Source organism: Vanellus vanellus, assembly GCF_965231255.1.
Source record: "Vanellus vanellus genome assembly, chromosome: 16".
NCBI classification, from domain to species: Eukaryota; Metazoa; Chordata; class Aves; order Charadriiformes; family Charadriidae; genus Vanellus; species Vanellus vanellus.
In genome coordinates, this window is record NC_138921.1 from 15,664,264 (window position 1) to 15,687,732 (window position 23,469).

Here is a 23,469-nt window from a genome sequence, read left to right on the forward strand (position 1 = left end):
AAGAATTACCCTTGGCTGTGCATTCTGTCCACTCTGCTCCTAGTTAGTTCCCCAGGTGTTTGCTGCAATGGTTCTTTGTTTCCTTAAATTTATGTTTTGGTAGGTTACAAAAATGTTCAGTGCGAGCCAGTCCTCCAAAGCCCAGTTCCTCGACAAAGCACGCCAGGCTCGGGAGGAGCGGAGGGAGCTGAAAGAGAGGGAGCGTGCCGTCATCCAGATCCAGGCTCTGATCAGGAGATTTCTCTGTCGATGCCGCTTGCAGAGGGAGATAAGGTGTGTGAAATTCTATCTTCCATGCTTTGCTCTTATCTGGAGAGGTGCTTGATTTTTAACTACCAATGCTCATTTTTCCCCCTCTGGTAGGAGAGAAGTGGAGGATTTCTTTGGGGCAAATGAATCTGGCTCAAGTAAAAGAAGTGCTCTTTCTGTCTTCAGAATTGCTAGGAAACTGCTGTTTGTATTTAATCATAAAGAGGACAAAGAGGTAAGGTTGCTACTCTGATGTGCTTTTCTTCTTTTGAGGACGTTTTAACACGTTAAACATGTTTAATTAGTTATCTAGTCATCAGGTAGGTTCCTGTGATATATATTGGCTTCAGAATTGTGACCTCTGTCTCTTAGTTCTTGGAGAGATCTGCCTGTAGGAATGAAATAGAAGAACCCTTGAATTTTTTAGTAGCGGTTCTGTATTCAGGGCATAGTTTAATGAATGTTTTTCCTGGTGACTGTGCCAGCTTCAGTAATTGAGCAGTGCCTTATGATTTTGTCAGCTGCATCAGTCTCCCTGGCAGGTACATTGTGGCGAGCTCACAAAGAGCTGTTCTGGCAGAGTGTAGAGTGCAGGCTGTTTGTGTCTCAACTGCTTTTCTGACAGTGCCCTGAATTTGTGGTTTCGGAGTGAAGCCCTTTGCTGTAGTGTCTATGAAATGTTATTTGCCCCAGGAAACTGTGAGGGCTAATTATAACAAAAACAATTAGGAAATGAAAGGCAATATGTAAATTGTAGAAGCAGTGAGTGACTTTTCTTTTTAATCTCTTCCATCAAACTCCTCTTCTCTTGATGATGGTGCGAATACTGCAAATGCCGTTTTCTATATTTGCAGCATCAAAAAAAATTTATTACATACAAATTTTTTAAGTGCCTGGCATCCATTTGAAGTTCTGCGTCATGGTAATTGGGTGCACTGCTGACATATGTCTGTTCTGCTTCCCCTTCTCCTTCCCCTTCCAGCAGCAAGTCAGTCCCTTGCTGGGCTGAGGACTAGGCTGTGCTTGTTTCCACGCTATTTCTGGACGCTGCTCTTGGTTAGGATAACCACAGCAGCCAATTCTGTAGCTCAGAATGGCTTTATAACTTGCAAGCATGTGACAAACACAGCTGGACTGAAATAATAGTGAAGGAGTTCTGGATGTGCTCGCCAGGTTCTGCTGGGAGCCGTGGTGGTCGGGAGTTTGGAACACACTGCTGCGCTCATTAGCATTAAGCTCTTCTAGCTGAACCCCAACAGGAAGATGCTTTCCCTGGCTTCAGCCTGTGCTGTTGAGGGAGGCAATTTAGCAGGGAAGACCGAGAAATTCCTCCTGTTGATGAGCACTGTGTTCAAGGAGGGAACTCTTCTGCATAGCTGTAGCATGATGCGTAGATGGGCTCTCGGGGAAGGAGCCATCGGTACTGTCTGTAGGGAATGGGTTTGGAACATTTGTTGTTTTGATATGGAGGTATCTTGCTCCCTCTGCTGAGCTGATCCTAGTTCTTTTCCAGAATAGACCTTCCTGTAGCCAGAACTAATGCCATCTTTTTCTATTTTCTTTTTTTTTTTTTCCCCCCAGAGATTTGAAAAGCTGTGCCGGTGTATTCTTAATAGTATGGATGCTGAGAATGAGCCCAAGGTTGGCATGATGTTTTTTTTAATTTGGGGGTGGGAGGGTTATTTGTTTTTTTTTAATTCTGTGTGTGGGGATGCAGGTCGGTGATGTTTGAAATTTAGCTTTCAAAAGCCCCTGAACACTGCTGAGATTCCCTGGTGAATGTTTGAACAAATTCTTTGCTATTCCTGTGATACTTTTACTGCATACAGCTTGTACAGCTACAGGAGTTCAAGGGCAGTTTCTTTCTGTGGTGGGTGGTATGCTTTGACCTGTGAATTCTGGGGAGAGAAATAACTTTGTTCCGCTGCCGGGTTCAGTAGGGCCCTGAAGAGGTCATTTTGTTGCAAAGCCTCGTGGTAATGTATTCTGCCAGTCTGTAGCACAAACCCTAATCCCTGCTGCCGTTTGTATCCTGCCTTTCTCAGGTGTGGTATGTGTCACTGGCTCTATCCAAGGATCTTACGCTCCTATGGATCAAACAGATCAAAGACATTTTGTGGTTTTGCTGTGAATTTCTCAAGCAGCTTAAGGTAAGAAACATTTTTTGGGGGTTTTGTCTCCCTGCATTTAACAGTTCTGTAGTTTGGCACAAAGCTAACTTGATTTATTAACATTGGTGTTTGTTATCGCAGCCTGACATCTTACAAGACTCCAGACTAGTCAATCTGCACCTCACAATGCTTGTCACCTTCACAGACACTTCTACCTGGAAAATCCTCCGGGGAAAAGGTTGGTGCATCCAATTCAATGCTTTAAGCCACTGATATGGGACTTGCTGTTAAAATCTACTGGATGCCGTTTCTGCACCCTGTGTTCTCCCCATGCTCACCACAAAGATTCATCACTCTTCTGTGCTTGCACGAAGTATGGAATGGGCAGCAGGGATTCCCTTGAGATTAGACAGGCTATTTCCCTTGGAACAGCAACAGTTGCAACGTTTTTGTAATGCTCCAAAATCTTGCACACAAGAAGTGTTCAGAGGATAATGGAATATGTTTTTTAGCTCTGAGGTTTTGTAGGAAGCACACATAGAAAAATAGACAAATAGGCAAATATCGTGAGGAAATGAGAGACTTACACCTTAAACAAGACTTGATGTGAAATGCTGCTAAAACAGCCGTTTTGCAAATAAGGGCAAGGACTTTGTGCAAGAAGGGTTTATGAATTTTATTGGGCAGCCTGGTCTAGTGAGAGGTGTCCCTGCCTATGGCAGGGGGGTTGGAACTTGATGATCTTCAAGGTCCTTTCCAACCTAAACCATTCTATGATTCTATGAATTGACAAACTGTTTTATAGTGTGTAAGGAAACAAAGAGTGGAGCTGTGATGCTGATTTAGTAACATCAGTGTTTTAACCCGGAAGGTGAAACGCTGAGGCCTGCCATGAACCACATCTGCGCAAACATCATGGGACATCTAAACCAGAAGGGATTTTATTCTGTGCTGCAGGTCAGTCTCCAGCTGATACAGTTACGTCTTCACTTTATTCAAAACAAGCCCAGTCTTACGCTGTGGTCCTTGTTCTGAGGAAGCTTTTATGATCTCTGGTGGTGTGTTAGGAAGAAGCTGGTTGTGGAGCACTGGTGATTTGTGTGTGGTCATATTTTTCTTCAAAGCAGTAAAGCAGAGTGTCCCCACTTGAGACAAAATACACTCTCTCCTTTTTGTCACTGTTGCTGAATCTCAATCCTACTTAATCATCTCCTAATGAGATGGACAGAAAGGACTCTTGAATATTTTTCCAAACTTTGCTGCTGCCAGTTTGTATGTATTTGATTTGCTTACTGTTCTATACTGGAGAGGAACTGATGTAATTTTTCTTAATCTTTTAAATGAGGATGATATTACCAGGCAGCTATGAGCCTTGCCTATTTATTTTAAAAGGCCTGGGAACTGTCTGAGTACAGGTCCTAGAGAAATAAGTACTGTAGAGTGTCTGATTTGATTGCAGTTTCTCTGTTATGCCATTATTAACCTGAAACCCTTCTAGTTCCCCTAGTTTTCTTGTAGTAGCTGCTTTTTAGGTTGCTTTGGTGATGTTCTATTTCTCTGCTCTGAAAATGAACAAAATGTCTTTCAGGAGTAATCATAATCTTTTTCTGAGTACTGCAGGAGGTTTTGGTGCTTTGTTGTTTGTTTTTGTTTTTTTTTTATTCCAGATTTTGCTAACTAATGGCTTGGCAAGATCCAGACCTTCCTTGTCCAAAGGCTCTTTAACTGCCATCTTCTCTCTTGCATTGCGGTAAGGCAGCCAGAGCTGCTTGGGATGGTATGCAGCCAAAGTTGTCTTTATTGTGTTTTTTGAAGGCTTCTCATTCTGCCAGTCTCTTTGTGCCATTAAGAGTATTACCCCGATGAAAGAAGCTGCTTTAGGCAAATAGCTCACTTTCCTCTCATCCTTTTTCAGATCAGAATGCTCTTGAGTCAGTAGTTAGTGTTAGTATGAGCCTAGACTCTGGAGTGCAGTTCCAGTTTGGAGTGCAGCATCTGTATGTCTTTCTGTTGAACCATCAGAAGGGGTTGGAGTTCTCTGGATAAGTATGGTTGTGCCTCTTCACGATGAACTCCTGATGCAGATGTACCTGTTACTTAGTTTGCAGTGGCAAAGTTCGTCCGTGAAACAAGAGTTGGGTGCAGACTTTTGTAATGGTTCAGTCTATTCTCTTAAAAATAAGAAAAGTATGCTGTTACCCTGCCCTCACCTCTGCAGAGCCCATGTCTCTTCACTTTGGAAATCTGCAGCCACTAACAAGTATTCTTTTAAGACTTCAGTAGTTAATTGTGTGCCGTGTCCCTTCTATAGCTGTCACTGTTGGGATGATGAGGTTGTGCTGTTCAGTAGAGTAGTAGTGGATGTCCTTGAATATGTCAGTTAACATCTTCCTAAGGAAGACAATTATTTAATTACTGACTTCATGGTGATGGAGAAAAGAGGGACTTAGGAAATGAACCACCTGACGCTTACAGTGCTCTGGATGGTATGGATGTGCTGTGTAAAAATACATTATGCTGTGAACTGTTTGACTTATATTTCTTTGAATCATAAGCAATTTTGTGAACTTGCTATGATAACAGTCGTGTAAGTGAAGAATTTCTTTTTTCAGTGATGCTTCTTGGTGAGGGTAGAACCAGGAGCCAGTTCTGAATGGCGCAGCTAAAGACTGCGTCTTACTTTGCTAGGTCGGGTTTCTTGCACTGAAGTATTCTTCTCTCTGTAGCCCTGTGGTTGCTGCGCAGTTTTCAGACAATCTGTTGAGGTCGTTTCTGATCCATATCATGTCTGTGCCTGCTATAATGACTCATCTTGCTACTTTAACACCTGAGGTAAGTGGGTGATGTAATAGTACCCAAAATCCACTGAATATCACATAAGGCCACTCGTTATTGCATTTTATCAGCGCTTGGACCAGACCATTGGCATTTCTCTTGTTGCCAGTTTCAACTCTCTCTTGTGAAAGCGCTTGATCCTTATACCCTCCGGATACTCTGGGTTTCTAATACCGCAGATGTTATTAACACCAGTGGGATGACGGGTTGAACTGCCCTAAAATAAATAAATAAATAAAATAAAAATATAGGCATATGTGACACACAGCCTGAATTTTTGCATGTCCTTATTTTTCCATTGGTGTAACCATAGACAGAGACAAAGCAAAAATCAGTCTGTTGCATAGCAAAGGGTCTGTGATGGTAACTAATAGGCTGTCCACTAATCTAATTTAATTTGAGTGCTCTTCTGTGTAGCTTGGTGCAGACAGGCAAGTTTTGTGCCAAATGGGCATTCTGTGTTCTTGCAGACAGACGGTTGCAAAGGTCTGTGTACAACTAGAACGTGGCCTGTTCACCTGCAGGGTTTTTTGTGTCCCACACCAGCTTCCTGTTAAACACTCCCTTCAGCGCAACAGTCTCAACTTGCTGCTTTATTTGGAAAGAAAAGACAATCTGAATTGCTGATGGCAGATCAGGTGTGGTTGTTCTGTGTGGCGCTTCTCAGCCTCACTGGCAGTTAAATTCTGTCTTTCAGCGTCTGGCAGTGATAGAATCTCATGATCTTTTCCGCAAGTTCATCCTATTTTTAAGTCGTGAAGCACAATGCCGAGATGTCTGCGTGTGCCTGGAAGGAAGTCACACTCTTTGTTTGTTAGGTAAGCTCCTGTAACCCTTCTTTTTTAACTTTGTTGGAAGAGTCTTGAGTCAGATCTTCTTTCTCCATGGGTCAGAGCTGCCTCCAACTCATAGGGGTTTTTTTATCCTTATTTAGATAGTTTCTAAATAATGACTGAGATATATTTTGGGATATTGCAAACATGGTTTAAGGCCCTTGCAAATGGAGGAAAGGTCAGAGACTTGCTCTTGTATACATGTCATCATGCCTAAACTGTGAAGTATTATTTCTGCTAGCTTTTCACTTGGAATCTGAGAAAGTCTTGCAGTGTAGCAGACTTGAATCTAACTTCCCTAAATGGCTGTGCTACTGAAATATTTAAGTTCACATTACTGTAAAAGTAACAAGAGGAACAGTTGGAACTCGGGAGTAACCATAAGTCGTCTGTAGCTTATAGTACTTTGTAGAAGGTGTTGGTGGGATACAGCCGAGAAGGCTGCAGGAGGATGCCAAAGTGCCGTGCCACCTCAGTGGCTGATGTGTGCTGGAAATGGCTTGCTGCAGGGCAGCCTCTAATAGTCATTCTTCACAGAAATCCTCTCCTGGACTTGAAAAGGGGTGTGAGTTTATTTGGTATATTGTGTCTGTACCCACTGTCCCGCAGCGTCTGTTCCTCTTTTAAGTCTTGCTGTGCTGGTCATTCCACCAGGTAATCTTGTATACTTGGGCTCCTTGAATGATAAAGTTCTTGAGGAGGAGACAGCTCATTTTGTGGGTGTGCTCATTCACATGCTCTCCTACTGCCAGAAGTACGTTTCACAAAAGAAATCCAACCTCACCCACTGGCATCCAGTTCTAGGCTGGTTTTCACAGACTGTGGATTATGGGTAAGTGGGGAGGACCTCGAGGTGATAGATGATTAAGCCTCTCTTTTTTATTTTTTCCTTTTTTTTTTTTAATGCTGCAATATGTTTTTTACATTTTGAGGTGAACAGTGTGACCCTGTTCAGAATAACTTCTCAGATATTTCAGATTATATCTGCACAGCGTAAACTGCTGCAATCATGTTCAGTCTATTACATGAGGAAATGTGTTTAGTATAGTTAGACTGCTAAACGGTGGCCATACTGGTACGCTCGATATAGGACCTGTATATCAGCTCTTCCTGTGAGGACCATCTGTAGGGTGGGTGCGTACTCCGTTTTGACTGTTAGCTAAATGTATCGGAGTATCACTGTCTGGTGTTTTATTCCAGCCTGCCTTCTAACATGTCTCTCTGACTTCTCTTTTAGATTGAATGAGTCCATGCCTCTGCTGACAAAGCAACTGCAGCATCTCTGGGGAGTCCATATGATCCGCATCCTCTTCAGTGATGTGCTCAGCAAGAAATTGCTGGAGAATCAGGAAATAGCTCAGCTGCCAACACAGCCGGTTTCCCCTCAGAACAGCCTTCCTATGAAGAGTCAGTTCTGGAGGGTTGCTTTTTTTGTGTCCGTGTCCGTGTGTGTGTGTGTGTGTACACGTGTTTTTCTCTCTTGCAGACTCACAGGGCTTTGACTTTTCCTCTTATGCTAAAAGCTTTGAGTAATTACTTGCAGCAGCTGCTGCTGCTTAGGTGGGGATATGGTCTCTCCTATTTGTAATTCCTGCTCCGAATGCCTCTGTGACCTCGGGCAAGTCTCTTACTTTGGTGCTGTGAAAATATTTGCTTATTTTAGCAGTTTTTTTCATTGTTTCTCAAGTAGCTGAAGCGCTTACTGCATAAATTAGTAGTTCCCAAGGTAAGACGGGAGGCCAGCTTCCCGGGTGAAAAGCGAGGTGAAGCTGGCTCATGGACCTGTGATGTGGTGATTCTGCAGAAGAGTATTTGGAATAAGACAGCTATAATCTAGATATTTTCTGGCTGCTGCCCACAGCACTAGATCCTCTGGTCATTAGTTACCGCAGTTGTGGTAAGGTTTTAAGCTCTAGGGTAATGCCCCCGCTGAAATACTCTTCTGCATTACTGGCAGCTGTACAGTGTTCTGCCAGAAAAGTCCACCAAAACCAACTGTCTGTGGAGTGACTTCGTCTGCTTAAAATCCTCTTTATTGCATCGCCGCCAAGTGGCTTGAGAGTAAGAAATCATTTGGAATAGCACTTCTGTCTCCTGAGCCAACATCTCATGTGCTTCTCTGTCACCAGATCTTTTTAAGAGAGCTTTCCAGAAGTCTGCATCTGTCCGCAACATTCTCAAGCCTGTTGGGGGCAAGCGAGTGGACTCAGCAGAGGTGCAGAAGGTGTGCAGTATCTGTGTCCTGTACCAAACCACGCTTACAACGCTAACACAGATCCGTCTGCAGATACTCACAGGTCAGGGCACATCTGTGCTTTTCAAATCACTTAAATTGTGGAGAAAAAAATAGATTTTTCTTATTAAATTCTGTTGACTTGTTGGTAGTTTTATTACTGACAACAGTTTATTGACTGGCTGGGTGGAAGGCTTGTTCCATCCTGAATCATACATCTGATCAATAACATTCATCACTTCTTTATCAAGCATTAACTCTCCAGAATACAAATTGAAGCGAGTTTTCCTATAATGAAACCTTGCTTACTCCATATCAAACTTAAGACTGAGTCAGTGTTTTTGAGAAGCCTGGCAATATTAATCTTTATGTGGTGCAAACACTGAATGCTTTCATACATCTTAAGAACAAATTACCTGTCTTAGGGATGGATGAGGGAGGAGATAAGCCCTCTTTTGGTCTAGTGGCTAGAGCAGAGGGATGAGCCCAGAGCCTTAGATGCTTTGTTTGTGGCTACAGCGGTGACCACAGGTGCAATCCCATTCTTTGTGTTCCCATCTTTAAGATGGCTGTAATGGTGATTGGATCGCAGGAATTAATTCTTTTCTAAAGTTGCGAATAATTAGTGGGAAAGAGCTTTAGATGTGCAAAAGATTAATGCCTCGTTAAAAACTTTTCTGCTTTCCTGGTGATTCTGCATTTCCTGTTAATTCAGACAGGCTTGGGAGCCAAATGTGATGCTTATTTTCCCTTCCTGTAAAGTGTTGCTTTGCAAAAGGATCTTTCAGCTCCAAGTCAGGTGCGTCTCTGAGCCTGCATGAACGCGCAGGCAGATCGAGCTTTACTGAGCGTGCTTTATATTTTTCTGTTGCCAGGCCTCACTTACCTGGATGATCTGTTGCCCAAATTATGGGCTTTTATCTGTGAGCTGGGACCACAGGGCGGGTTAAAACTCTTCTTGGAGTGCTTGAATAATGATACGGAGGAATCCAAGAGGCTGCTGGCCATGTTGATGCTCTTCTGTGACTGCTCCCGCCACCTTATCACGTAGGTAGCAAGCAGAGGGTGCTCTCTAGGTTTGTAACGTGAAGCTGTTGTGTTCCTCAAGTTTCAAGAGGAATAGTTAAGGTATTGCTGCCTTTGCATAAAGATAACTAGGCAGAGTAAAGCAGCAAGCTTTTCAGATCAAGTCCTGAGGAATAAAGGACTTCAAAAGAAATTTCTCCCTCTGCCATGTGCGGCTTCAGGAACATACAGCTGGCTCAGCTGGCAACAAAATATTACAGCACCAGCTAGGGAGGGGGAAGAAACATTTCTTCTATTCCTTATGGGCAACAATGTCCAAAGAAAACACTTTGATGAGTCCAGATAAGCTTTGAGGAACAATGTTATACTACTGCTGCAAGAAAGCTCCCCAGCTTGTGTGCTTCTGGTTAGAACTCCTCTGCTGTTTCGCTCGTAGACTTACACAACACCAAGGATGGGAAAGGGGGTGGAAAAGTGCCTTTGCTGGTCAGCAGAGACAGTTTTCTCAGCTTGAATGATGAAAACTTTTCTTGAGGATGAGTGCATACGTCCTTTTAACTAAGAAATACTGGCCTCGCTTGTATCTCAGACCTTTCACGCTCTTCTGTTAGGATCAGACAGCGATCAAAATCAATAAGTAAGGTTTAGTTGTTTATGACTTTAGATCCTCATGGGTGTCAGTTGTCATAGAAATAAGAGCTGCTGCTAAAGGATAACGTGCCTTTATGAAAATTTCAAAAGGGAATTAAATTTACACTTGTGCATTTTCATTTGTTTCCTCTGATAGGATTCTTGATGACATAGAAGTCTATGAAGAGCAGATTTCATTCAAACTGGAAGAGCTTGTTACCATCTCATCTTTTCTGAATTCCTTTGTATTTAAGATGATTTGGGATGGAATTGTAGGTAAGTGCTTTTAGTGGCTTGAGTTGAGGTTACTATTGGAACAACAAATGGCATTAATTTTGGAATTCGAAGCTTCTGCTAATTATTACTTTGCTCAAAAGATAATTGAGAATATGTCCCAATCTTTTGGCGTCCAGATGACACTGTCATGCTTGGCACCAAATACAATGCACTCTTCCTATTTCCAATAAGAGTTTGTGTAACAGACATAATGGGCACGTTTTGTGCCAGAGACTAAGTTTAGCGTGACTGGGCCGTGTATTGGACAAGAATGTAGCGTAGTGCTTTGACAAAGCAGAGCAGGCTGGCTGGGGTCTCTGTAGGTGTCTCGTGTTGATCTATACACTGGTGTAATTTGGGTACAGCTCAATTCTGGCAATTAGATGAGATAGTCCATTTCTGTTGTGATGGCTCAGTTGGAGCTGGCTGAGATGGCTTTGATGTGGCTAAGAGTTTTTTTTCACTTTGATCAAAGAAGAGACTGTCTGTCTTCCAGGAGGTGCAAAATCTCTTCCTTCCCTCTGAAGCCAGTGGAGGTTTAGGAGAAATACACCTGTTGTATTAGTGTGGGGCAGCTGATCAACGTGTTGCTCTTGAACACTCCTGTTACCTAGGGTGCCTGGACATTGCTGCTTTGTTCCTTTTGTTCAGAGAATGCCAGAGGGGAGACCCTGGAGCTGTTTCATTCTGTCCATGGCTGGCTCATGGTCTTGTATGAAAGGGACTGCCGCAGGCGTTTTGCTCCCGAAGACCACTGGTTACGCAAGTAAGTGTCCAGCTCAAGGCAAGGATCATGTGCAGTTGTGTGCTTATCCCAGTGCACCAGCTCCCCTGTGGGTGGCTGGTTTGGGATCCCTTTCTTTACACTGAGTGCCTCTCGTTCTGCCTGTGAGATCAAGGTCAGAACTGCTCCCTGTGTTTGCATTTAGGGACGCCCCTCCTATTGTGCTTCTCTTCTGCGGTGTAAGGATTAGCTGCTGCTGCAGGAGGGTGATGCTTTGAAAACTGACTCAGCACCCAACAGCTTGAGTGTCTCTGGCCTTCTTAGATTGTATACACCCGAGCACTTAAATCGTCTTTGAAATCATTACAGGTTTCCTCTCTCTCCTACCCCCAGCTATTTACCACACCTGGGCATTTCTCAGGCATCTCTGAATCTGTGCCTTTCTTTGTAAGGGACCTCAAACCCAGCGTGCTCTTCCAGGAGCTGGACAAGGACAAGAAACGAGCCCAGCTGCTCCTGCAGTACATCCCGCACGTCATTCCCCACAAGAACGTGAGTGAGAGAGGGGCAGAGGATGGATGCTAAAAAGTCAGCAACCTGGGTGACCTGAGATGGAAGGGACGTGCGTCTTTAGCATTTTGTAATGTGGAGCTTATGATTGAAATGCCAGTTAAACAAAAGTCTTCTCCTTTCCCCCACTCTCCCCAATATATTTCCTCTAAACTGTCTTGATTTCTCCCATTGGGAGAGAGCTTATTTGTGTGGGCAGCTGCATAGAGTCAGCCAGCAGTGCATGATGTGGCTTTGGAAAAAGTCTTTATGCAGCAAGCAGAATGTGTTTTTGCAGATAGCAAATCTGCAGAGATGACAGAACTTTATGTGGTGATAGGAAATGCGCTTTTATTTTCAGTATTGTCAGTACCCTGTCCCTCCCAAAGCAGAGTTTCAAGGATTTCTCTGTCCCACTGGGAAACAAGGAGTCAGATTCCACTATTTCTAGTGAGTAGGTGACAGTGGCATCATTGAGCCCAGCTGGGAAAGGGACAGCCAAGAGCTAGTTCTGGGCCTGTGTCTGTAGCATCTGAAAGCACTGCTGCTCTGGAGGATAAGGATCCTTGTGGATAAAGACTTACATTTGTTGTTTTTTTTTTTTAAGAGGGTGCTGCTTTTCCGAAATATGGTCACAAAGGAGAAGGAGAAGCTTGGGCTGGTTGAAACCAGCTCCGCATCACCTCATGTCACACACATCACCATCCGCCGCTCACGTATGCTGGAGGTGAGTGACTTGGCTTGCGGAAGTCAACCAACAAGCCAGGAACTTGACCTGACAAGAATGGGGTGTGAATATGTTTTTATCTTCTCTATGGGTGCTGAGGGACCCGGTGCCCGTTCTGCCTGCTTGATGTTACAGGAAAATGCTGGCCCTTGGTTCAGTTCAGACTGCTACAAACCTGGAGCTTTCACTGGGAAAATTGCTGGTCTTTTTGGACGTGAAATTCAATGACAAATGCAGATATCTGTGATGTATCTGTCTCCTGTCTCTGCTGTACATCTGCGTGGGTGTTTCACATGTCTTCCTGTATGATTCTCCTCTGCCTCTTCTGGTCTGTGTAGGATGGATATGAACAGCTACGGCAGCTTTCCCAGAATGCCATGAAGGGAGTGATCAGAGTGAAGTTTGTGAATGATCTGGGTGTTGATGAGGCTGGTATTGATCAAGACGGTGTCTTCAAAGAGTTTCTGGAAGAGATAATAAAGAAGGTGTTTGACCCCGCACTCAACTTGTTCAAGGTGTGACACAGGGCTGCAGATGTTGGCCATGATGACCCATTGCGGAGAGAAACAGACTGGCTCACTGTGCTGTTATCTCTGTGTGCAGACGACCAGCGGTGATGAGAGGCTGTATCCATCCCCAACATCCTACATTCATGAGAACTACCTGCAGCTCTTCGAGTTTGTGGGGAAGATGCTTGGGAAGGCTGTATATGAGGTGAGCCAAAAGTACCGTATTAGGATATTGTCGCTGTTGGTATAGCACTGTTCAGGGGCAGCTCTGTGATGGTGCCCCTTGCCCTTGAGAGCATCTGTCATATGCTCGGGGAGGTGTTACTGAAGAGGTGAGTTTGAAAAAATGACTTGGATAGAGGTACTGATGGTGGAGCAGTCTGGCACTTGTTCAGGCACATATTAAAAATAATCTTGGAGGTAAAACCTGGGGCATACCTTGATTGTTCTTCTTGGTGCTGGGGATGCTAGCTGGAATAGTCTGTTATTTTGGTGTTACACCTTACAAGCATCCATTTCTTGATACCTTACTTAAAGGGACATGTGGCTAAAAGGAGGATGGGATGACAGAATGACCCTCTCCATGTAAGGCAGTTCTTTTAAAGGAAACGTGGAGTTCACCTGTTGCCTTTTTGCACCTGCTCCACTAATTAATGGATTTTAAGAGGATGTGGTTTTCTTAGCCGATTTCAATGTCTTGCATCTTTATGCTTGTTCCACCACACATGATCTGCCTGTAAGCCTCATAGGTAACCAGATGTTGCACATAACAAGTATGCGGCGGGACCTTACCTATGCGTTCTTGTTGTCTCTAGGGAATAGTTGTGGATGTACCGTTTGCTTCCTTCTTTTTGAGTCAGCTACTTGGGCACCACCACAGTGTCTTCTACAGCTCCGTAGATGAACTTCCCTCCTTAGACTCTGAGTTCTATAAAAATCTCACTTCAATTAAGGTTTGTGCATTACTTTTCCTGTTGTTCAACTCCCTTATGGCTGGCTGCTGCTAGAAATACTGCCTTTGCAAATGCCTTTGGGGCACTGATCATCTTTAAAAACACCCTGGAAGTAATTGGAGCTTCTGAAGCGGGTTGGCAGGTGGCTGTTCTGTATTTTTACTGCGGCAAGCAGGGATGAAAAAGGAGTGTGAAGGTGTAAACCTGGAACTGGCAATCAGGAAATCCCTAGTTTTAGCCTTTGCTCTTGTGCAGTCTCCCCATAACCTAGAGCAACGCCTGTATTTGTTATGCTTTGGTGCCTCGTACCTGCTGGGGATCGCTTAGTGGAAGAGTAATACAAAAATGCAGAGCTGCTGTTCCTGCTGCTAAACACTGGCCTTCTCTTCCCTTTCTCTGTTGTTCCTCTAGCGTTATGATGGTGATATCAGTGACTTGGGCTTAACGCTGTCCTACGATGAAGATGTGATGGGTCAGGTAGGTTTTTATTCAGTGACTGTGTTGGACCTCGTTTCTGCTTTGTTCCAAACACCGTCTTCGTGCTAGGTGGTGACGAGCAGAATTCTGGGCACTGATAGAGTCCTGGCTCATGCAATCCGTATTTCTCCTGGTTAGATCCTAGCCGCTCCGCACGGGAGCGTCTCCCTTGCTTCTCTGGCTGATGCTACCAGGAAGAGCCTTTGAGGCACTAAGAGGGATCCCGAGGACTGTTGCTCACTGCTGTGGGAAAGCCTGTGGTGCCAGAAGTGGCAGATTGTGAATATAGGCAGTTGGCAGCAGAACTAGGTTTGACTCCTGAGCAGAGGTGTCCTAGCTTTTATGAGTGTCCTTAGAGCAGAGAAATACACCCGCAGTCTGACTTGCCAGCAGAAGACGGCTGTTATTCTCTGCTGAGCTTTCTGAGAGCGGGTCTCAAGCATCTAAAAGTCAGGCAGTCTGTCCAAGTTCATGCTATGTGGAGTGCATTTTGCTCTGGTGCGTGTGTTTCTGAGTGTGTCAGGTGGATGCTCTGTGTGGCCCATCTGAACAAGAATCCTGAGGGGACTGACTAGTAAATGACCTTGTGTTTGATTGTGGTTAGGGCTTAGCTCTGCTCTCCTCTTACAAAACAAATGCCTGTGCTGAAAGGCTGGCTCAGCTTCGGAGGTTCTCTGAACTCAGCCATAGGATTCTGCGGCTTCGTTCAATATTTAGCTGCAGGCAGAGAACAGCTTTGTCCACAAAAAGGTTGCCCTCCAACCCTTAATTTTTCTAGTGCCAGGATTTTTTTCTTTTCTAGTTGAAAAACAGTGTTGTTTGCTTTCCCTGCGTAACTGGTTTTCCTCTCTTAAAAAGAAGAATCAGTGTGAGTAGGGAGGAATTCCTTTTCTTTAAACGTAGCCTTTTCCATCAGAGAAACTCGAAGTGTGTCGGGAGGTCTTGCGGCCTTGAGAAGAAAAGGTTGGTTGTCAGTCCCTTATGAAGGCTTGAAGGTTCTTGGTTGCGCTTGTGCCTTGGGTTCTGTGATACTGCATGTGCGTAGCTGGAAAATACAGACAGAGAAGATAAAAATGCCTTCGCTGTCTGTGTATGCTGTTGACGCTGCAAATGCTGTGGGGAGACCCCAGCTAGCGCTAAGCCTGAGCACTGTTAGCCGTGTAGGTCCAGTGGCACAAAGCTCAGAGACCACTAAGTCGTGGAGTGTTTATCTGGGGCAGTCTGTCCTTGAGAGCTTTGCGTGCTGCACTTTCTTATTCCTAAGCTGGCTGGTTTGGACCTAGCTTGCATACATCTGATAGCAGCAACGGCGGTGTAACTGCAGCTGCAAAGCCGTGAGGGTGAGTGGGAAGACAGCTGAGTACTGACACAGCTCTGCTCCACATGGCTGAGAGGTTGTGTCCGCTGCACACTGGGCTGAACACCTTGCTGCTGCCTCAGGGTTGCTGAGGTTTCGGCCTTGAGGTTCTTTCCACCTTAAAAATGAAGGCAGGAAACAGCATATGGAGCCCAGCAGTGAGACGTTGAAAGCCTCAGTGCTCAAAACTTCAAAATAAGCCTGTTTGCCTTGTGCTTCGGCTGTGCTGAAGCAGCCAGGTGCAGTAACCTCGTTCCTCCTGAATGAACTTGTGCGTCCCTGCTAGGTACGACTCTGCTGGGCACAGGGGAGCTGAGCTCATTCCCCGGGCTGGGCTCCATTCTGACTTTGGAAGTCACCTGGAACGGAAGCACAGAGGCCACTGGAATATGTGAATAATGATGTTCTGCCTCTTAGTGTTGGTGCAAAGATGAGTCACGACTCTGTTGCTGTAGGAAGCACCCAGAGGGTCCGTGCCGCTGTCTCTGAGCGGTGCTGTCGGCTGAGCACCGGACTCTGGCCTGGCAGGGCAGGGAGGAGATACTTCCCAGCTGTCTCACTTGCTGAGCGCTCTCCGCTTCGTGCCTTGAGTGCCCAGCTTGGGGGACAGCGAACTCCAGGGAGCTCTGTCGCTCAGGTGGCCCCAGATGAGACCTGTGGAGCAGACAGCTTTGGATTGTGCTGTTCGTCTGAGCTATGCGAAGGCTCTGAGCTTGTTCAGCCTCTGGATTCTGGGACTGTGACAGTCCCCCGGGGCTCTTTGAATTGATTTGCGCGCAGTTCAGCAGTGATGGATCAGACTAGAGAGGAGGCTTCCTCGAAGAAGGGCGGGCACCACTGGTGGGAGAGTCGGAGTTCCCTACTGTTCAATTACTATGTTAATAGTTAAGCGAAACTGGTTCAAGGCAGAAGCGGGATTATTACTTAAATTTTAAATCCTACTGTTTTATTGTAAAAATAAATGTTTTACGGGGAGGTAACAGCTTAGCATGGCATTTCTTTCCATTGTGGTTCCAGGCAGTAATTAGCAATACAATCATTTCTTCCCTCAGCTTGTTTGCCATGAACTTGTTCCTGGAGGGAAGACCATTCCCGTTACCAATGAAAATAAGTAAGTACAGCAATTAGATTTTTAAGGTCACCACTGCAAAATACTTTATTCTAGTTCCTTGGGCTTGCATCTGGAATGAATTGAGATAGATTGGAGTAGAAGGAGCACATAAATATCTTAATAGAATTTACTGGTTACAGTTCATCGGCAGAAATTGTATTAAATTCGATTTGCAAAATAAAAATTGACAATTTACTTCTTGAAACAGCGCTTCTGAGGTCAAAGGCACACAGTCTGTGAGATTCTGCAGGATTTAATGACGGTGATAGATACAGACAGATGGATTCAAAGCAATTCAGGCACACAGTCGTGAACATAGAGGGCACAGATGCTCAAAGACACCTTGGAGCAGACAGATCTTCTCAGAATGATAACATGTGGCAGTTGTATAAAGCGCTGTTCTTCAGAAGAGACAGTGGTGAATTCAAATGTAGTCGACAGTCGTACTTTAGACACAGGAAATCAGAGGAGACACTGAGCCCTGTAGCTATTTTCACAGATAACCGGCTTTTAGATAGTTATCGTAAATGTCAACTCCGGAGCCTGAAAACCAAACCCACCTTTTTGTTCCCTTCTTTTTTTTTTTTTCTTCTCTATACCCTTCAGTGATCATAAAAGCAGGATAAAATATCTATTAAGCAGATGTGTGTTTGAACTGGTAATCTGGGGGTTGTCCTCTTTAATGGCAAGTGAAAGCTGGATCCTACCTGAGAATTCGTCTTTGTTAGCTGTGCTTTGCAATCCGATGTTCTCGGTCTTTTCTCTTCTTGAGCTCTGACCAGGGAGTTTGCATCTGAAAGGATCTTCCTCTGGCTTGTCAGAAATCAGCTGAGGGAGAAAGTTGAAAGTGCTGTAAGTTGCTCTGCTCGCTTACAGCAGAAACTTTGAAGCTTTTGTGCGGATGTGCACAGAAATGGGTAGTTGGGAGGGAGCAGGAGAAGCGTTTTAAGTGGAAGCAATCTAGAAACTGTTCTGCCTGTTAAGGGTGGAGTGAGGTTACCCAGCTGAAAACCCAGTCAACGTGATTGCGGTGGTGTCTGCTTAGGAGTGATGAAGAAGAATCAGCAAACTCAGTTGTTTTGGCTGATGGTGAGAAGAGGAAGCCTGATGGTGCCTCCCTCTAATAAACAGTGCACCTCTTCCATGCTCCTGGGATGAAGGTGGAAACCTCCTAAGTGTTTTTTGGTGTGTTGATTCTCTAGCCATGGGTTTCAGTGCAGGCGGTGTCAGAGCCCAGGCAGTTGTTTTTTAAGCCTAGAGGAGTGCCTGCGCCTGGGGAGCCGATCCTTTAAAGGAGTTGGATGCATGCTCCCCTCTGTGAGCTGCTGTCCGGCCAAGGTTAGTCGAGTGATCATTAGAGCCAGCTAGTCCCTGGGTTGGGAAGAAGCGCTAAGAAAGGAGGAGGCAGTCCCAGAGGCGGGGTGTGGGGGGCAAAGTCTGGGCAGAAGAACAGCTCTTTCTCTTTAAATAAAGAGCAGGGCCCTGCAGGGGAACGTATAATGCACCTCCAGACAGCGCTAGTCCATTTTGGGCTGGAGAAACAGGTCAGCAACCTTGTTCCTGCACCGGCGAGGTGGTTGTCCCTTGCTGCTCCAGCTCCCTCACTGCCACCTTCCCTGTCACACACAGGATCAGCTACATCCATCTCATGGCTCACTTCCGGATGCACACACAAATCAAGAGTCAGACAGCAGCACTTATCAGTGGGTTCAGGTCGATCATTAAGCCTGAATGGATTCGTATGTTTTCTGCACCGGAGTTGCAGCGGCTGATCTCCGGTGACAATGCTGAGATTGACCTCGAGGACTTAAAGTAAGTGAGCAACTTGATCTGCTGGTCTTCTCGCTCAGCCATTTTGTTACGTAGCTATCCGGAGGTTTGCAGGAGACTGTCTCTTCCGCAACTTTCTGTTTCTCCTAATTGAAATTTGAGGAACAGACAGAAATGAATGGAGCTGAAGAACGTGTTCCTTAAAGCTAATTGGGACAAAGTACTAATGAATGGGAAGGCTCCTTTCTTCCACTGGTTCCCTTCCCTTTTCTCTGATCAAGTGCCCAGTAAGCATTGGGGGGGTTCAGTACTGGCAGCGCTGGCTGTAGCAGTGACCCCTGACTCGTGGCAGGTATTGATCCTTCCAGCACTTGCAGCTGTGACCCTCCTGCTGCAGTGGGACGCAGACCTGTCACAAACTTTCTCTCCCCAGAAAACACACGGTGTACTATGGGGGCTTCCATGGGAGTCACCGGGTCATTATCTGGCTGTGGGACATCCTAGCCAACGACTTCAGCCCTGAGGAGAGAGCCATGTTTCTCAAGGTAAATACAGTCATTTCAGCCTAATCTGCTGTTTGGGGTGGTTGGGCAGTGCTGCTGGTTTGGTAGCTGGGTGCTTTCTGCTCTAGTAGAAGGGGTGTCAGAATGCTTCATGCCTTAAAATCAACATCCTGCTCCCCTGCAGAGGGGCAGCCGTGGAAGCAGAGTTCCTATAAATGCTCTTGTGTCACCATGAATAGTCCCGTTTTCAAAGGCCAGCAGAGCTGTGCACTAAAGCTCAGCAGTGTTGTACCGCGGGGTGCTCAAATGCCAGTCCGAGCAGCTGTCTGCTGTGACCGCGTTAGCTGCATGTCTGTCATACCCGGACTGCTCTCCCTGCTGCTGTCTTTCACTCTCCATCACTTTTTCAGTTTGTTACCAGCTGCTCCAGGCCTCCACTTTTGGGCTTTGCCTACCTCAAGCCTCCTTTTTCCATCCGCTGCGTGGAAGTCTCTGATGATCAGGTAGGCACCCTGCTTGCTCGTGTCTCGTGCCTTCCCTGCCAGGCTTCTGGCAGGCCTCCTTCCCTGCCCTGCTTCCTCACCTCTGGCCGGGAAACTCTAAGGCGTAAAGATATATATGCTCTATAGGGCAAGGTGAAAACAACCTTACGCTAATAGGATGCGTATGGCTGCACCTACCTCCTCCCACACACAGCAGCACTTGGGCTGTCACTGCCTGCCTCCACCGTTGTGTTTCCTCCTCGAAGCCCCCCCATGCCTCTGATCCTGTTGCCCTGTGCGCCCTGCCGAGGGACCCTGCACGTGTAATGGCAGTTGCAGTTACAAGAGAAGCTCCTTCTAGCTGTTGTGGGGGACGGGGCTTCGAGGTTTCACTCTCCCTGTTCCCAACAGACGGGTTTTGTGTTCGCACCTCTGCCCTGCCTGGCAGGAGCGCAGCAGAGAAGTGCAAGGGTGATGTGTTCCTGCTCTGTTCCAGGACACCGGCGACACGCTGGGCAGTGTGCTACGGGGCTTCTTCACAATCCGCAAGAAAGAGCCGGGTGGGCGTCTCCCAACCTCCTCAACGTGTTTCAACCTCCTCAAGCTTCCCAACTACAGCAAGAAAAGCATCCTGCGGGAGAAGCTGCGCTACGCAATCAGCATGAACACCGGCTTCGAGCTGTCCTAGTTGCCATGGCCCTGCACTGCTCAGTGGGGGCTCTCGGAGCTGCTGACTGCTGCTGGAGGTGATGGGCCTTCATGCACAGAGGGTGGATCGGCTCCGCAGGAGCTGACTGCTCACTCGAGGGCTGGAGAGATGCAGCTGATAATAGAGGTTTACAGGGAAGAGCTTCTGGGCTAGACAGGGCTGGCTCTTCTTGGGCACTCCTCCAGGATGGAGGAGGTGATGGGCCTGACCCAATACACTTCACTTGACACCCACGTAAATCGTCTTTAAAAGCAAACCCCGGGGGAGCATAAAAGGAACATTAAAAGTGCCAGTCAGATTAGTGACCGTCATACCCCCCGGCAGGCTGTGCGGTCTGGGCAGCTGCTGCTGCGGGAGTGTTTCTTTTTCCTTTCCCAGGAGACGATCCAGTTTCTTACTGGGTGGAAGTCAGTCTGTGGGAAGCTGCACAAAGGCACGAACGTGACAGAGCCCACAAGGAGACGAGCACGAGGCTGCAGCGTTGGATGTGCCACGAACGGGCACCGTTTACTCAGGGCAGGTACTGCGCGGGGGCTTCCTGACGGCCTTGCTCTGTGCGAGGCCCTTGCCTTTGTCTCAGAGAATGAACCACTGGCCCAGACTGGAGGAGCAGCAGGTTAAACGCGAGCAGATGGACCCTGCCATCCTCAGGAAGGCTTTGGAGTGCTGTAGGTTAAGAGCTCAAGCAGCAGGCGTGGGGGTCAGCGTGCTGAGCCAGCTGTGCCTCTGCCAAGCTCTTGCAGAGCCTCTGCTTTGGACGAAAGCGGTGGTTGTCTGAATTTGCTCAGGAGCAGAAAAGGTTTAATTTTATTTAGTTTTCAGAGGCCGGGAGCTGGCACGCGGCTCGGGCAGCCCTCGCTCCCCAGCACAGCGCTCAAGTGGGGCAGGTGCCCCCTGTGCTCTCTGGAAGGGGAATGTGTGGAGCTGCCGAGAGCCCTCTGGAAACCTCTGCTGGCAAAATTCCCCTTGCGTGGTTAGAAGTTTCACTTTGTTTGCAGGCCCTTTTGTTAGGGAGATGTGGCGTTTCAAACCAAGACTTGGCCTCTGCGTAACAGCCACATTTGCTTTGTTGCCAAACTATTTATATTTTGGTCGCTTTGTCTCTTTCTGGCCTTACTTTTAACGGTTGATGTTTGCCTGTAGCAGGCAGCTTTTTCAGGTTGTTCTGAAAGGGAGGTTGTGAGTGGGGGGGTGTGCTCGCGTGCGTGTGTCGGGAAGGTGAGGACCCTTCCTGCCGTTTCTAACGAAGTCCAGAGCCTGACTTGTAAAGCGTCTCTGCAGCTTCCCGGCCTTGGTCCCTTGTGCTGCTGCACGTCCTGCCCCGGCGCAGGCCGGGCGGGAGGAGAAGCCGCCGTCTCCTGGGCTGCTCTGTCCTTGCTGGGTCTCTGGCGCGAAGGAAAGCCATGTACGTTCTCCTGTTGGGGACAGGATTAAAAACCAGTTATCTTCTCCCCTTCCCCTGTCGCTGCTCACTAATAAAAAGCTCCCACAGAGGCTGCTAGTATCTCCCCCGGTCTTCCTTTCCCCCTCCTGACCTCCCTGTGGCACCGGTGGCCCTCACCCTGCGCTCTGGCCCCGCTGTGCTCTATGGGCTCGGAGCCTTGCTGTGCGAGTCAGCTCGCCGCAGCCGCTCCGGTGCGAGGCTGCCGTGCCCTACCTCGTCCCCTGCCTCGCCTCGGTCTGTCTCGCGGGGGTTCGCGGCCCCAGGAGTGCTCAGCGTAGCGCAGGTCTCTGCACGGAGGATGCTCCCTGGGCTCTTTGGAAGACCCTCTTAGCCATGATATGTTGCACGTTTCAAACGGACCAGAAAACACTTGGCACCGTTCATCCAAGAGTATAGAGATGGCCTTTGCTTCAGCTGTCTCTTCTGTCTTGCTGCAGCTGGTTTTCAGAGAAGTAACCCTTTTTTTAGAACCAATACCTGGGAAAGGCATCTGGAAAGCAACATCGGGGTCCTTTTTCTATGTCAACTCAGTAACGTTAAACAGGAGTGATCGGAGGTATTGGTGAAAACAGGAACGGCTGCATCCAGAGGATTCAAGATACTGGACTAAGTGAGTCCAGAGAAATTGAAGGTGATACTAAATTTCTTTTTTTTAATTTTTTTTTTTTTTACATAGAGCGTTTCAGCATTAACCAATTGCTGACTGTGTAGTTGAGAGGTTTAGGCGCTGACTTGTACCAATCGTAGTTTAAAATATCACACTTTTTTTTTTTCTACTGGGGAAACACAGTGTCTAAATAGAGCACAACGATTGTTCAGTGGAGTGGGTTGTTGAACACAGTGAAATAAAATCTTTGCTCCCCCTTTTTTTTTTTTTTCTCCTTCGTTCCTCAGGAGTACAATTCCTAGAAAAGATCTTAACAGACTTAGCGAGGTCTCTCCGAACCTGGAAATATTGCACTACGAGACACTACACCCAATTTTGTAGCTAGCGTATAAAATGTGATTGTAGTAAACGCCCTGGCGGCTGTGTGCGCAAGGATAATATTTCTCGAGTAGCTGATTTCTGTATGACTGGGAGGCTTTAATACGTTTTTACCTGAGCAGAAGGCTGCGAGTGTGTCCCGGTCCCTGCCTGCACTGCTGTATTCTGCGCGCGTGTTCTTTGTAGGGCAGGGATGGTTTTGCCACGGGAGATTAATGACTATTTTTTCTATAGAAGACTTGCTGCTGTGGAGACCTCGGTTACATCCCTTGTATCAGAAATGCAGGGACGAGAAAAATAAACCTGGTATGAGTAAGACAATTAGATGTCTCCTCTTCCTTTCCCTGGGTGTAATGCTCCTGCGCAGAGCACGCGGCAGAGGGGAGAGCAGAGTTTTGGGGTACTGGTTCCTCTGCCAGGAGGGGATGGAGGCTGCTGGTGCCTTGGAAATCCCCTTTGTCCGGCAGGTTGCTGGTGCCTGTGCTCAGGTGCCCCTGAGCAATGGGTTCTTTGGGGTGGTACCGATGGTGATACGGGTGCCTCTGAGCCCAAAGGGACCTGGCGGGGTGGTTTGAAGCAGGATTTGTTCTTGTGTCTTGGAATATGCTTGGAGAAATCCTATTTGGTTATGCAGGGGGCTGTGACTTGGGTCCGTGGTACCTTCATGAGGGTATAGGTGCTCCTTAGATGTAGGGGATGTTGAGCCTGGCCCAGGGCAGGGGCTGGGGTTAGCGGTGCTCTCTGCACATCCCCCGTCAGCTGGGAATGGTGGTTTGGGCCACTGGTGGAACGGAAACCAGCCTGGAAAGCCAAGCAAGATCCCCCAGCGCAGGAGAGCAGGGCAGCCTGTGCCATTGTGCGCTCAGTGCAGATGCCCCATCGAGTGAAGGTTCTTTTCCAGGAGCTCTGCTGTGGGCAGAAGCTGGAAGTTGGTGGCAAAGCCGTCTGCCTTCAGAGGCTCCACTGCGAGAGCCAG

General features: G+C 46.9%; 1 protein-coding gene across 1 annotated transcript; it reads left to right on the top strand.

The window, feature by feature from the left end:
- Nucleotides 1–112: 112 nt before the first annotated feature.
- UBE3B (ubiquitin protein ligase E3B) lies at nt 113–22,814 on the top strand (the record flags this gene model as incomplete). The annotated part of the gene is made up of 26 exons (XM_082491830.1): nt 113–273; nt 364–484; nt 1,831–1,890; nt 2,295–2,399; nt 2,502–2,598; nt 3,232–3,317; nt 4,028–4,110; nt 5,087–5,192; nt 5,893–6,013; nt 6,683–6,860; nt 7,266–7,435; nt 8,158–8,325; nt 9,137–9,308; nt 10,075–10,193; nt 10,845–10,959; nt 11,370–11,469; nt 12,074–12,193; nt 12,532–12,708; nt 12,797–12,907; nt 13,518–13,655; nt 14,067–14,132; nt 16,542–16,600; nt 18,230–18,412; nt 18,804–18,915; nt 19,284–19,376; nt 19,852–22,814. 26 exons carry the CDS (start codon nt 113–115, stop codon nt 20,041–20,043), a joined length of 3,213 nt encoding a protein of 1,070 aa, XP_082347956.1. The 3' UTR covers nt 20,044–22,814.
- Nucleotides 22,815–23,469: the final 655 nt, after the last annotated feature.